The sequence below is a fragment of the Piliocolobus tephrosceles genome, chromosome 2 (assembly GCF_002776525.5).
Source record: "Piliocolobus tephrosceles isolate RC106 chromosome 2, ASM277652v3, whole genome shotgun sequence".
NCBI classification, from domain to species: Eukaryota; Metazoa; Chordata; class Mammalia; order Primates; family Cercopithecidae; genus Piliocolobus; species Piliocolobus tephrosceles.
The window spans coordinates 90,418,055-90,433,469 of record NC_045435.1 but is presented as its reverse complement, the minus strand read 5'-3'; the positions used below and the strand labels follow the sequence as shown (position 1 = coordinate 90,433,469).

General features: G+C 44.0%; 1 protein-coding gene across 1 annotated transcript; it reads right to left on the bottom strand.

The window, feature by feature from the left end:
* Positions 1 to 7,375: 7,375 nt before the first annotated feature.
* On the bottom strand, positions 7,376 to 13,935 carry CCR1 (C-C motif chemokine receptor 1). The gene is made up of 2 exons (XM_023231586.2): positions 13,780 to 13,935; positions 7,376 to 9,972 (listed from the first exon to the last, which is right to left on the bottom strand). The coding sequence occupies exons 1-2, from the start codon at positions 13,802 to 13,804 to the stop codon at positions 8,894 to 8,896; spliced, it is 1,104 nt and encodes a 367-aa protein (XP_023087354.2). The 5' UTR covers positions 13,805 to 13,935; the 3' UTR covers positions 7,376 to 8,893.
* Between the last annotated feature and the right edge of the window lie 1,480 nt (positions 13,936 to 15,415).

Below are 15,415 nucleotides of genomic sequence, written 5' to 3'. Positions count from 1 at the left end.
CATTCTCTGACCAACTTTGATCTGTTGCTGGCGATGGGCTGTGCTCCTTTGTAGGGGGAGATGCGCTCTTATTTTTTGAATTTCCAGCTTTTCTGCCCTGCTTTTTCCCCATCTTTGTGGTTTTATCTGTCTCTGGTCTTTGATGATGGTGACGTACTGATGGGGTTTTGGTATAGGTGTCCTTCCTGTTTGATAGTTTTCCTTCTGACAGTCAGGACCCTCAGCTATAGGTCTGTTGGAGATTGCTTGAGGTCCACTCCAGACCTGTTTGTCTGGGTATCAGCAGCAGAGGTTGCAGAAGATAGAATATTGCTGAACAGCGAGTGCACCTGTCTGATTCTTGCTTTGGAAGCTTCCTCTCAGGGGTGTACTCCACCCTGTGAGGTGTGGGGTGTCAGACTGCCCCTAGTGGGGGATGTCTCCCAGTTAGGCTACTCAGGGGTCAGGGACCCACTTGAGCAGGCAGCCTGCCCCTTCTCAGATCTCAACCTCCGTGTTGGGAGATCCACTGCTCTCTTCAAAGCTGTCAGACAGAGTGGTTCGCTTCTGCACTGGCCTCTGCTGCTTCCCCTGTTATTTTTTAGTTGTGCCCTGTCCCCAGAGGCGGAGTCTACAGAGACAGGCAGGTTTCCTTGAGCTGCTGTGAGCTCCACCCAGTTCGAGCTTCCCAGCGGCTTTGTTTACCTACTTAAGCCTCAGTGATGGCGGGCGCCCCTCCCCCAGCCTCGCTGCTGCCTTGCGGTTAGATTGCCGCAGACTGCTGTGTTAGCAAGGAGGGAGGCTCCGTGGGCGTGGGACCCTCCCGGCCAGGTGTGGGGTATATTCTCCTGGTGTGCCGGTGTGCTTACCGCGCAGTATTGGGGTGGGAGTTACCCGATTTTCCAGGTGTTGTGTGTCTCAGTTCCCCTGGCTAGGAAAAGGGACTCCCTTCCCCCTTGCGCTTCCCAGGTGAGGCGATGCCTTGCCCTGCTTCAGCTCTTGCTGGTCAGGCTGCAGCAGCTGACCAGCACCGATTGTCCGGCACTCCCGAGTGAGATGACCCCAGTACCTCAGTTGAAAATGCAGAAATCACCGGTCTTCTGTGTCGCTCGCGCTGGGAGATGGAGACTGGAGCTGTTCCTATTCGGCCATCTTGCTCCACCCCCGTTTCTTACATTTTATATGAAGTGGCACAATTTTAATCCTAAATAGTCTGTGATATATGAAGGATGCATACTGAAATCCCTACAGAAAATCACTAAAACAATAATATAAAGAGGTATAGCTTAAAAAGTCAATAGAGGGACTGAAATAAAGTATTAAACATTTTTCAAATAATCAAAAAATAAAAAAAGAGATAGAGAAAACAAAATGCAAATAGGACAAATAGGAAACAAAGTGTACCATAGTAGACTTAAACTCAATAATATCAACCATTACATAAAATGTTAATAGACTAAATAATTCAAGTGAAAGGGGTTGTCAGACTGGATAAGAAAGAAGAGTAAGCCCCATGCTTTCTATGAGAGATTCCCTTTAAATTAAAAAACAAAAACAATGTATATTTAAAAATAAAAGTACTGAAAAAGATATACAGTCATGTTCTGCATAACGACCTTTCAGTCAATGATGGATTGATTGTCCCAAGGTTGTCCCAGGAGATTATAATGGAATTGAAAAATTCCTATTGCCTGGTGACATCAGAGCTGTTGTAACATCATAGCGCAGCTCATTACTCCCGTGTTTGTGGTGATGCTGGTGTAAACAAACTTACTGCACTTCAGCCATATAAAAATAGAGCACATACAATTATATACAATACATAATACTTGATCATGATAATAAATGACTATGTTATTGGCCTATGTATTCAGTATACTAAACTTTCTATTGTTATTTTAAGATGTACTTCTTCTACTTATAAAAAGAAAGTTAACTGTAAAACAGCCTCAGACAGGTCCTTCAGGAGGAATTCCAGATGAAGGTATTGTTATCCTAGGCGATTCCGGCTCCATGCCTGTGATTGCCCCTGAAGGCCTTCCAGTGGGAAAAGATGTGGAGATGGAAGACAGTGATAATGCTGATCCTGATCCTGTGTAGGTCTAGACTAAAGTATGTGTTTGTGTCTTGGTTTTTGACAAAAAAGTTTAAAAAATAAAAATGTTAAATTTTTTTTAAAATAGAAAAAATCTTATAGAATAAGAATATAAAGAAAAAACATTTTTGTATAACTGTACAATGCATGTTTTAAGCTAAGTGTTATTACAAAAGAGTCAAAAAGTTTAAAATTAAAAAGTTTATAAGTAAAGTTGTAGTAAGCTAAGGTTAATTTATCACTGGAGAAATTGTTTTTTTATAAATTTAGTGTAGCCTCAGTGTACAGTTTATAAAGTCTACAGTAATGTACAATAATGTCCTAGGCCTTCACATTCACTCACCACTCACTCAGTAACTCACCCAGAGCAGCTTCCAGTCCTTCAACCTCCATTCATGGTAAGTATCCTATGCAGGTGTACCTTTTTAAAATCTTTTATACTGTATTTTAGATGTAACTTTTCTATGTTTAGATACACAGATACTTACCATGGTCTTACAATTGGCTACAGTATTCAGCACAGTAACATGCTATACAAGGTTGTAGCCTGGGAGCAATAGGCTATGCCATGTAGCATGAGTATGTAGTAGGGTATACCATCTAGGTTTGTATAAGTATACTCTATAATGTTCACACAATGACAAAATCATCTAAGAGTGCATTTCTCAGAATATATCCCCATCATTAAAGGATGAACAACTGTACCATGCTAAGAATAAGCACTAAAAAGTTAGAATGGTAGTAATATCAGAAAAAGTAAACTTCTAGACAAGAACTATTACCAGGGATAAAGGGATACATTTCTTAATGACAAAGGAGTCAATGAGAAGACAGAACAGTCTTATATGTCTTTCATATAATAGAGTTAGGACAAATATGAAGAAAAAACTGACAGAAATAAAGGAAGATGCAAACAAATCCATAATCATAATTAAATATTTTAACAAGGCAGCTTATTGTTCTATTGAGCTAGCTGATATAACAATGAGGCAAAAAATTAGTATTGAATAGAAGATATGAGCAACACTATTGGCCAACTTGACCCAATAGACATTTATTAAACATTATAATGCAAGACACATAGTCTTTTCAAGTGCTCATGGAACATTAACCAATCTAGACGACATACACACAGAGCATTTACTAATATAGCTCATTCTCTGAGCCATAAAAGGAACCTCAGTACATTTAGAATTATTCAAATCATGTAAGTCACAGCAGAATTACATTAGAAATTAATAACAAATATATCTGAAAAATCCACAAATCTTTGGAAGCAGACAAACTTTTAAATAACTTATAGGCAAATAAATATAAACGGATATTAAAAATTCTTTTGAACTGAATGAGGTTAAAAGATAATACATGAAAATTTGTTGAATGCAGCAAAAGCAGTCCTTAGAGGAACATTTATAACTCTAGGTGCTGATACTGGAGAAGGAGAAAGGTTTAAATAAATGATCATAGCTGCTTCTGCTTTAATAAACTAGACAAAACCAAAATAAAAAAACAAAATCAAATGAAACCAAAGTAAGCAGAAGAAAAGAGATAAGAAAGACCAGAAAAGAAATCAATGAAACAAAAGCTGTTTCTTTGAAAAGGTCAATAAAATCTTTAAATTGTGCTTATGATGTTGGGGTGGGAAGCAGATCGGGGATATGTGGATTTTTTTAAAAGGAAGAAATGAAAAATTTAAGAAGGTAAAAGGTCTCATCCTCACCCTGGTGCCAAGACCGTGTAAAGCAGTTCACATGCTGGAGCCTGAGCCGAAGGGCTGAGGGGTACTCAACTGGTGTAGAGTCTGCCATCATTGGCAGCAGTTAGGCATTAGGCTGGCCTATTCAGAAGAACTGTGATTACTCACTAGAGGATTATGTAAAAAGGAATACATTGACAGCAATGAGAACCAGGTTTCTTGTTGCAAGAGAAGCCAGTTTCAACTATGAAAAGGTAGAAGAGTCCGGGCATGGTGGCTCATGCCTGTAATCCCAGCACTTTGGGAGACCAAGGCGGGTGGATCATGAGGTCAGGAGTTCAAAACCTACCTGGCCAAGAGGGTGAAACCCCGTCTCTATTAAAACTACAAAAATTAGCCAGGCATGGTGGCAGATGCCTGTAATCCCAGCTACCTAGGAGGCTGAGGCAGGAGAATTGCTTGACCCGGGAGGCAGAGGTTGTAGTGAACTGAGATGGCGCCATTGCACTTCTGCCTGGGCAACAGAGTGAGACTCTGTCTCAAAAAAAAAAAAAAAGTAGAAAACTAGAAAGAACAATGCTATGTAATATTGTCATTGAAGGTATTGGTGTGAATGCATGGCTTTACATGTGATAGATTAGATAGATATGCTTGTGTGTGTTACTGTATTTATGCATACATACATATTTTTCCTAGCTCTGTCCACGGAGAAGACCCAAAAACAATAGTACTCCACTAACAATGAGCACATCTAGCTCTCAAATCTTGGTTTCTAAATATTAGTTTCCACCACAGAAAGACAGTCTGCTTGGAGATGTGTCTTTCTGTGACCATGTAGCAGGACAAGCCTCAGACAAAACTCCTCAGACACCAAAATAAAGAAGGAAGAGGTTTATCCAGCTGGGTGCATCAGCAAGACTTCTGACTCAAGAGCCGAGCCCCTCAAGTGAGCAATTCCTGTCCCTTTTAAGGGCTCACAACTCTAAGGGGGTGCATGTGACAGGATCGTGATTGATTGAGCAACCAGCGGGTACGTGACTGGGGGCTGTGTGCACCAGTAATTAGATCGGAACAAAACAAGATAGGGATTTTCACAGTGCATTTCTATACAATGTCTATAATCTATAGATAACAACCAATTAGGTCAGAGGTGATCTTTACCAGGCCCAGGGTGTGGCGCCGGGCTGTCTGCCTGTGGATTTCATTTCTGCCTTTTAGTTTTTGCTTCTTCTTTCTTTGGAGGCAGAAATTGGGCATAAGACGATATGTGGGGTGGTCTCCTCCCTTAACCAGGGCAGGGAAAATACAAGACAGATGTGGAACCTCTTTGCCAAAGAGGGAAGGATTGCTCAAAGTACAATGGAGACAGAACAAAAGAACATAGGATCCAGCTCCCATTAGATAAATTTGGGGCAATTTGTGCATCACAATAAAGACAACATTAAACTATATTCCACTGAATTAAAAAGAACCCCATGAGATCCTGCTGATACAAATAATAAATAAGAAGAGGAGAAGAGAAGCTGTCACTTTTCAGAAGGAAGTGAACTAATAATTGTCACTTATTAAGTGATAAGTACAAAATGCTTTACAGTGGTGAAAACTGGTAGACACCTTCTTAAGAAACTGATAAAGTTTAACATCACCAGTTATGGGGAAGATTGGCATCAGGTGTGTTCTGATATTATGCACTGAGAACACAGCAACCATTCTGTGAGATTTCTGCCCTAGTTTCATAACCTGGAACTAAGGAAACATCAGTCAGTCAAATCGAGGAATCATTGTCTATCAGGTAACTGTAGTGTTGCTCTTAAATGCTGAAGTCTTGAAAGACAAGAAAAGCCTGAGAAACTGCTCTTGAAGGAGACTAGAGGAGCAGACAACTAAGTAAAACAAGTGTTTCTGGACCCTGGGATTATAGAGGACATTATTGGCAAAGTGGGCAAAACTGGAAACAGGGGTACGGATAATATGGTGATACTGTGTCCGTACCAGTTTCCTGTTTCGGTTATGTGGGAGAATATCCTTGTTGGTAGTAAAAACATTCTGAGGGTAATGATGATAATGAGGCATTGTATTTGCAACTTGCTCTCAAATGATTGTGGAGAAAAAAATAGCATTGTATGTCTATTTATCTAGCATCTAGATCTAGATACGTATGCGTGTATGTATCTAATCTATCATCTAGAGAATGATGACTTTAACACAAACATGGGAAAATGCTGACAACTGGTGAGTCTGGATAGGGGAGAAGGCAGTTCTTTGTGCCCTTCTGGCAGTCTTTCTGTAAGGATGAAATTGAAAAAGCAATGGGGACAACAAGAGCGATGAGTCTGGGGCTGTACCCCATTAGCACAGGACCAGGGCATGGGAGGGGTGGGGGAGGCAGTCAGGAGGAGCTGGAATGTCTTGAGTGACCAAGGAAAGGTGCTGGCCGAAGTCTTATTGGATAATGTTGGAGGAATACCGCCCAATTTCCCTAACTTTATGTTATTTAATCCTCAGAACAGCAGCATGAGGTAGATACCAGGCTCCTCTTCACTTTATAGATTAGGAAATTGGAGCTCAGAAACTGAGCTTCATTCAGCCGGCATTTACTTAGTGCTTACTATGTGTCAAACATTAATAAGGTTACATGCACACAAAATATTAAGTGTGATTGTCTATGTATGTGTGTGCATTTAGAAAACAGTACTAGAAGGAAATGTACTAAAACAGTGGTATAAGGGAGGTTATATTTGGGGAGCAGAATTGCAGGTGCTTTCATTTTTCTCCTTTGTGTTTTTTAGCTATTTCTAGTTTTCTACAACTAGAAATTCCCTTTGTAATAAGGGGAAAAACAAGTATTACTTCAAAATGGAACTGGAGGATCTTGTGAAATATTCCACATTATGATTTCACTGTGGACCAAATGTTTCTGATGCAGTTTTATTTTACTAAAGCAGTAGACAAATACGTCTTAATTCAGTTAAGCCTCCTTTCTACACACTGAGAGAGCTGGTGGGTTTACAACTGGAAAGCTGACATCCACCTGGACTTCATAGCCTGTAGTGGTCTATATTTTTTGTGTGGGGGTGTAAGCCCAGGTGGCATGACCTCCTCTATCCCAGACAAAAGTTTTCGAGACCATCATGACACCAGCTTCTTTGTGCAGAGACCACATGTGAACATAATTCCCACTAAAGGGAGTGGGTGGTTTGGTAAGAGTGCAGCTCTAGTGTCCACAAAGGAGGAAAGTCAGTCCAATGGTGTTACTGTGTTGTAAGGTGGGACACCCGTCAGCTTAGGGTGCCTTCTGACTGATGATTCCTTCTTCCTTTTTACTGCCTTGGCACCCTGAGCTCTGTAGTCCCCCCCAACCCCCTGCCATGCTGCCTGGGCCCTGTTGGCATCCCTGTGTCTGTCTGGCTCACTGAGCTGAGCACCCTGCAAGAACAGACATTCCTCATGCATCAGTGTCTCTCATGGCTCAAGAGCTTGCTTTGAATGGAGCCCACAGTCATCACTGCTGGGTTGAATTGATTTGTGCAAGCAATAGTGGGGAAATGGGTGGAGTAAATTAGGGTGCATCCCTGCCACAGACTTCAGTGCAGGCACCAAAAACCATGCTTTGAAATGATTTATTGACCTGGGAAAGTGATCACAACTTGCTGCTAATTAAAACCAACAACAGAGCAGTGGGTACAATTGAAGTCCATCTTTGTTATTATCATAAATATGCACTGAACAAAAAACAAACTAAAAGAAAATACACCCAAAAGTGCACAGTGGGCAATTTTGTCTTTGGGTAGTGGAAGTGTAGGTAATGTCAGTGTTTGGGATTTTTTTCTTTGTATTTTTAAGCTGTTTTAGAAATAAGTTTTGTTATTAGGAAAATGATTTTTAAAGAAATATACATCTGAGGGAAAAAAGAACAAAGGCATGATAAATAGGGGGTCCTTGGTTAGAGATGACGCATCCAGAACATTTTGGATAAATAAGCTCCTTTGAGTTAAGGGCCCTCTCGGACTCCTACATCAGCACAGAATCTCACCCCACCCTCCTGCAAGGGCAGGCATCTTCCTAGTAGACACTTTCCACCCAACCCCCTATCAGCTACAAATACTGTCAGCTTACACAGCAGGTCATTTTTTTTGCTGACAAGTCCAAGGTGGCAGTCAGAACTCTGACCCATAAAACCAGAAGGCTTAGATGAAGAACAAACAGAAGGGAAACCAACTCTGGTTCCTTTTGCCTGTTACTAATTGCTGCAATAAAGCCGTTAGAATCTACCAACATATCACCCAACTTGAAGAGAAGGGAGATTCAGAAAAATAGTCAGAAAAGAAGGGTAAATGGAAATGATAAGTCCCTCTCCTTTATGGCTATTTTAAGAAGCACATCATGTTATTCATATGGCCCGTGCTTAGCCCACTCCCTGAATTGTTTAATTTTAGTGGATATAAAAATTTTTCCTAAGGGCTTTCTTAGTTCCACTGCCAACAGTAGTTCCCCATTTCTATTTCTCATTAGGTCTCAATTATTCCATCATTAGTTCTTTGTTCCCCAGGATTCCAAGGGCCCAAATCCTGCAGTGGGAGTGGAGGGGAGGCAGATTCTGGCTACTGATTGGCTCTGGGACTCAGAGTGGAGTCACTGTGGAAATCACTATTTCCAAGATCTTTGGCAGTGGGAGGGTAGTGGGGTGATGGCAGAACAGAAATTCCTCATGCATCAGTGTCTCCCATGGCTCACAAGCTCACTTTGAATGGAGCCCACATTCACCACTACTAGGTTTAATTGGTTTGTGCAAGCAATAGTGGGAAATGGCTGACTTTGTTGACAAATGCTAATGGTCACAAATCTGAAATCTTGCTTGAGTCCAAGCCCTTCTCTGGTACGTTTAGTCCCAGTCTCTGGAATATTTGGTTTTGCTCATTCATCTCCTTTCTACCAGGGAAGTTCATGGAAGAGACTGAAGCCCCAGAAGTCCCAGGTCACCATTACGTTCCCTCTCTATCCCAAGTGGCTGTGACTCCATGCTGTGCCAAGTGTCAGAACCTGGCTGGGAGAGCCAGGCTGCTGGCTCAATGTGCCTGGCAGGTCACTCCTGCTGGTTCTGGGTTGGCCTCCTGTAGTCTGAGTCAGAGTCCAGCAGACAATTCATGCTCCCCTGTGGACGGAGATGTGGAGCTGACCCTCTCCAGCCTGTCCCCGGAGAGGAAGGGGAGCCATTTAACCAGGTGCACGGCCACACGCCTGTGGAACAACTGCCGTAGGTACTTCCGGAACCTCTCACCGGCGAAGGCGTAAATCACTGGGTTGACACAGCAGTGCATGTTGGCGATCACCTCTGTCACTTCCATAGCCAGGTCCAATTGTCTGTTCTGCTCACACGGATGGGTGAACAAGAATTCTTGGAAAACAGAAATAAGTTCAGTCAAATTGTACGGAGTCCAAAAGAGAAAGAAGATGATCATGATGACAAAAATCAGACGGACAGCTTTGGATTTCTTCTCATTTGGTCGTCTGAGCAGAATCTTTATGATCCCTGTGTAGCAGATGATCATGACCAACAAAGGCAACACCAGCCCAAAGAGGTTCAGTTTCAGAGCCTGAAACAGCTTCCACTGGTGAAAGCTTTCGTAAGGAAAGTGAAGGTTGCAGCTGTGGCGAGTGATGTTCCACTGGGTCTTGGAAAAGTACATGAGTGGCGAGGAAGCCAAGATGGCCAGGGCCCAGATGATGATGCTGGTGATGACACCAAAAGTGACGGTCCGTGCCCTCAAAGCAAACACGGCATGGACGATGGCCAGGTACCTATCAATCGTCAGCAGGATGATGAAAAAGATCTCGCTGTACAAACCTGTGTAATAAAACCCAGAGAGGACCTTACACATGGCATCACCGAAAATCCAGTCATCCGTCAACTTGTAGTGGATCAAGAAGGGCAGTGTGAACAGGAAGAGCAGGTCAGAAATGGCCAGGTTCAGGAGGTAGATGTTGGTCATGTTTTTGAGCCTCTTGTATTGCACAAGGACCAGGACCACCAGGAGGTTTCCAACCAGGCCAATGACAAATACCAAGGAGTACAGAGGGGGCAGCAGTTGGGCCAAAATGGCCCTCTCATTCACCTTGTGGCATGGAGTTGCATCCCCATAATCAAACTCTGTGATCATGTCATAGTTCTCTGTGGTGTCTGGAGTCTCCATCCCGGCTTCTCCTACAGGTTAAAAAAAAAAAAAATTGTCTTTACTCTGCTATTAAAGGCAGTGGGCACTGGACATTAAAGACAAGGGGGTGGGGACATTTCTTCAGCCACTCAATAAATGTTTATTGAGTGCCTTCTGTGTACCATGCCTTGGGGAGAAAATGGAGTATTAGAGTAACCTAGGTCCTCTCTGCCTTCTAGGAAACTGTAGTCTAACAGAGAGTGGAAGCAATAAGCAAATGAATGCACAAATCATTAATTCAATCATTTCGGCAAAGAGTTTTGTAAGGGATAAGTTCAGTGGGTGGAAAGCCAGAGGGAGACCTTACCACACTATTCATAACCAACACTTCCTAAGCACCCCCATGGGCTAGGCATTGGACTTAGGGTTAAAGAGCCCTGGAGGGGTCCCATTATTGTTCTTATTTAGGAGGTGATGAAACAGAGGTTCAGAGTGGTTAGGAAACATGTTCAAGGACACACCTCTTGTGAGAACAGAGCTGGAGCTCAAACCCAGGTGTGCATCACTCTTATGCCCAGCCCTGACACCACTACGCTTTCTTGTCACTGTCACTGAGAGGTGACTTTGCACTGTGGAGCCCACAGGAGGACTCTGAGAAAGAAAATGGTCCTGGCTCAGAGTAAGATACAAACAGATCTTCATGGCTTTTGGTCTAAAAAGATTCTCAGCCAAGAGTGACCTAGTACCCTTGAGGCACTTGGAAATGTGTGGGCATTTGTTGCTGTTGTCACCAAAACTGGGGGACGCTACTGTCATTTGGTAGGCAGGGCCAAGGATGTCCTACAGTGCAGAGATCATTCTACCCCAAACACCAGTGGTGTTGCCATGGTGAAATCCTAGTAGGTCAACCCCACTATTTTGGAGATGAGGAAACTGAGAGCACCAGAGTAGGCTGAGCCTGACCCACATTGCACAGCGCTTAGGTGGCACTAGGTCTAAGGTCACTCTGCAGACCTTCTGAAAGGAGAGGAAAGTGCAGGCAGAGAGGTGGGAGGTAACCTGGTCAGAAAAAGAGAAAACTGGGCATCAGGGGAGGAAGAGTTCAGAATGGTCTGGAGCTATGAGGTGATGTTACACAGTGACTAGCTGAATTCTGCTGAGATAAGCTCTTAGATATTTTTACCCAGGGATGCCTTAAAGCAAACAAAAACGAAACAAAAAAGAATCACTCCGTAGGTTGCCTTTGTAGGACTTCTCCCAGTCCCTGCTTTTTTGGCACACTTTTTGAATCCTTTCCAATTGCTTATTAAAGATGCCTCCCCAAATGGAGTATGGGCTTTGGTGTAACCTACGAGCTTTGTGACCTTGGATAAATTATTTTACCTCTCTGAGCGTCATTCCTCATCTGTAATGTGGGAAAGCAACTCTTATCTTGTAGGGCTACTGTGAAGTAATATATGAGAAAAGTGCCACCATCATCCCCACCACCATCACCTGGCAAGGGCCAGGCCAGGGCACTTTTCTTGGGGACCTTCCCTGAGAGACCTCCTTCCCTGCAGGAGCCCTTCCCTGAGGCCTGTCACCACCAGTGCGTCCCAGGCACCAATGTCCAGGATGTCCCTGGCTGGCCGGTATACCCTGTCCCCCATTCCCCCTGCCAAATCTCTTTGTATTTAATCTAGAAAGTGATTTTTCTTGATAACAGTGGATAATGATGGTCCCTTCCGTGTGAATGACATTTGAAATTGTCAATCTATTGCCACCAATCTAAATTGATTTGACTCAAATATCGATCAATAAAGTAAGTGGCACCTACTTTATAATTTCTATCTTAAACCTGGGTCTCTGGTGTTCTTCCTTCTACTCTCCTTAAGGAATGTTTCCTGCTTACACAATTCACATTTTTTTCAATAGCCATTGTAAAGGAGATTAAGGCACATGGAAGGTATAGGTCACCCTGGCTGGAAGGGGAGATACTCTATTAGGGTGGGAAGTGAGGAGCTTTAATTTTTCATCAAACCCATCCCCTGGCCCACTCCTCCATCTCCAGAGAGATCCAATCAGCCTTCTTTCTGGAGAGAGTCAGGCTACCGGTCACTAACAAAGCTGTGTTGGCAGTTTCTAATTTCTGTGGCCACAGCTATTGCTGATAAGGGCAGACAGTTCAGTTTGGTAGTCAGCACTTTTCCGTGGGCTGGCAGGTTACCAGTGGACATAAGCAAACAGCTTGGAAAGCATGAAGAGCAGCTAGTGTGAGGCTGACCCTATGAGTTCAGTTTCTGGGAAGGTTTGGCAAAGTTGAAGGCAAGTTGGGTCAACATTGTCAGGTGGCATTTTAAACCGAGTCACCTCCGTACTCCCCCTACCTCCAACCCATTTGTTATTTCCCCAACTTGTTAAGCACTAGGCAACCACTCCAAGGCATGCTGTTCCTAAAGGGAGGTGATCTGGGGTGCGGCCCCACAATAGAAAGCAAAGGACCATGTTGCCATCTAACCTGCTAGCCCTGCTGTATTCTATTGCAGAAGTCTGCCTCAAGGCCACTGCACAGTGGTCAGCTATAGCCCTGGATCCTGGACCCTCCACTGCCAGTGTCCTCCAGCCTGGGAGTTGGTGAAGTTTCTGAGCAGATATAGAGCAATCGGTGATGGTGAAAGACACCCAGGCTGATGGTGTGCTGGCTGGCTTGTACTGGTTCATAAATGCCAATTGAGGGCATCTCTTCCCCACTCCACATTCAGCATGTTGGTAGCTTGAAACTGACCACAGTGGGAGCATTTATACCGTGAAAATCAACAAATGTTTTAAAGCAGGGATCTTTTCTTCAGAAGAATCAGTTGTTGAACATTTACCAGCACATCACTGCCCAGGCCCCACATTCTGAAGAGTCCAGCCAGCACTGTCCCAGTGCTTGGTGCGGGAACTAAAGGATCAGTGAGTGGCACATAGCCTGGTGGTAGGCTGTGCAAACTTCTGGGAGTTTCCATCTCTTCTTTGAAATCTGAGACCCACCAAGACCACCTATGAAGTAGATAACTGTAAAGAGCCACCATGCCCCTCTATCTTCAGAACAAAATCCTGACCTGTGTCTTTGTTAGTAAAGCAGAACAGATGCCCCCGAAGATCACCTGGCCAGCTCCTTGCCTTTGAGTGAGTGAAAGCATACCTCCTCCAAAGACAGCAGTGCCGATTTTGAGGATCCTTGGTTCTAGTCTTCTTAAGAGATAGGTTCAGTATCAAATCATCCTTGCATCTGCCAAGATTTTTCTAACTAATATTTCCCTCTTGCTTTAATTTCTTCATACACCATGTTTGGTTTTCCTTTACATGGAGGGATTTGGCGAGTAATTTTTTTTTTTCTTTAGACAGACTCTTGCTCTGTCGCCAGGCTGGAATGCAGTGGCTCAGTCTCAGCTCGCTGCAATATCCACCTCCCGGATTCAACTCTTGACCTCATGATCCTCCCGCCTCGGCCTCCAAAGTGCTGGGATTACAGGCGTGAGCCACTGCGCCCGCCCAAGTAATTTCTTGTTGGATAGATTTCCACAGAAAACACCTTTTGTCCCTTAGTACTGACTGACTTTCTTAATCAGTAACCAACAGCCAATCCTTCAAGTAAGCTTCCTTTTTAGCAAAAAAGCCTATATTTCCTCTGAGCACCCAGCTTTATAAATCCATCATTCTCAGTATTGCTACAGGATTAATTGCCTTGGAGATGCATCCGTGGGCTACTTAGACACTTGCCTGGCCCTCAAAGAACTCCCCTCACCTTTGAGGAGCCCCTAGCTGCATGTATGTCTTTGAACAAGACTGCCCTCCATAGTAACAGATAAGACAGGAAAACAAGTGCCACTTACTCTGGTTCCAAGGGACTTTGTCCATGAAGTCTTTGCTTCTGGGGCTTTCCGAGTTTTTATGAATTCAAGGTCCTGACCGAGTAGGAAGTGCTCAGCTTCCTGTGTGATGATGGGGAATTGACTCCAGTTTCACAGTCTTTCAAAATGACAAGAAGGGGGACAAAGTTCTTCTTTTTGTGTGGTTGGGTGCTCATGAATGGCCACAACGCCCACCAGTGGCCACTTCCTGGAGGCCAAGTTAACTGCGAGGGTTTTCTCTGCTCATTCTGAGGCTCTTGAGTCTTGGCCCTGGGAGCTCAGCCTTAAGGGAATTGGGGGCAGGTGAAACTGAGTTGGGTGAGGTGGGTGGCAGTGAGATATTCCCAGAATGTTTGGAGCAATTGAAGTGTGGGATGTGTATATGTGGGATGGGGGCAGGGCACAGAGCTCTTGCAGTAAGCGGCAGACTGTTTTTTTTCTTCTTCCTTAAAGATTGTGAATGGAAGGATTTAAACTGGAATCCTGAGTCCTGTTCCTCAAAACCAACTGCCATGGGTGTGCACAGAGGCAGCAGCTTCTCTTTGACACCCCATGCCCTTCAGCCTCCGGGAGCTCACTGTCCCTCTGCTCTGTGTTCCCCACATCCGTCCCCACCAAACCTCAGAGAGTGGCTTTGCCTCAGGAACCTCCAGCATGGAGGGAATATAGGTCTGTTGGTTATGTTTTGACCTTCCCTTTCTGATGCCCCATTCCTGCTTTATGTGATGGTCAAACATGGGCCAAGTTCAAATCCCAGCTCTCTACCTGTGACATGGGCAGATCACTCACCTTTCTAAGTCTCGGTTCCTACTCTGCTAAATGAGAGTACTAATGCTTACCTCAGAGGAGAAGCAGGAGGTCACCTTGTACTTGAAAAATGTCAGAGTGCCTGGCACAGTGAAAAACGTCTGACAAATGATGATACTGTGACTCTTCTCACAACTGCCAACACCTACTCTGCCACTGCCCTTGTGTCTTCTGTAATGTGGGGACACCCCTAACCTTCCTCACTGCATTGCTACAAAGCACTGTTTCAGAAACCATCAGTGTGAATGTGCTTTGAAAAGATCACTTGTCCCTTCATGGTTCGGTTTCCTTATCTGTGAAATAAAGAATTCAGACAAGATGGCCTAAGCTTGATGTCTGATCATCACTCAGCTTCACCCCAAAGAAGTAAATGGGGGTCTGCGTGTGCCTGGCTATTTGCAGCACTTTGCTGGTGGATCAGTTTCCAAAGAGAACAGAGGCTTGTGAGGCCTGCCTTTTCCTTGATCCTGTCTAAAGTAAGGGACATGGTCGGTACCTCATCCTCAATCAGCCTTCCAGCACTGCTGTAGGTTTCATGCCACAGAGGGGATGTACCAGGCAAATCTGCTTGTTCATTGAACAAATATTTATTCAGTACTCACAATGTGCCAGACATTGTGTTAGGTGCTTGGGATATCGTGGTGAAGAAAGAGGCTGGACCCATTCTTTGAGAGCTTATAGCTTAGAAAGGATCACAAACAATTAACCAAGTTACCACAATGAGGAACAGCTTTTGTAGTGGCCTGGGAAATACCCTGGGCTAAGGAAGGGTGCATCAGGGGTGGGAAGGGGTGAGGAAGTCCTTTAGAGC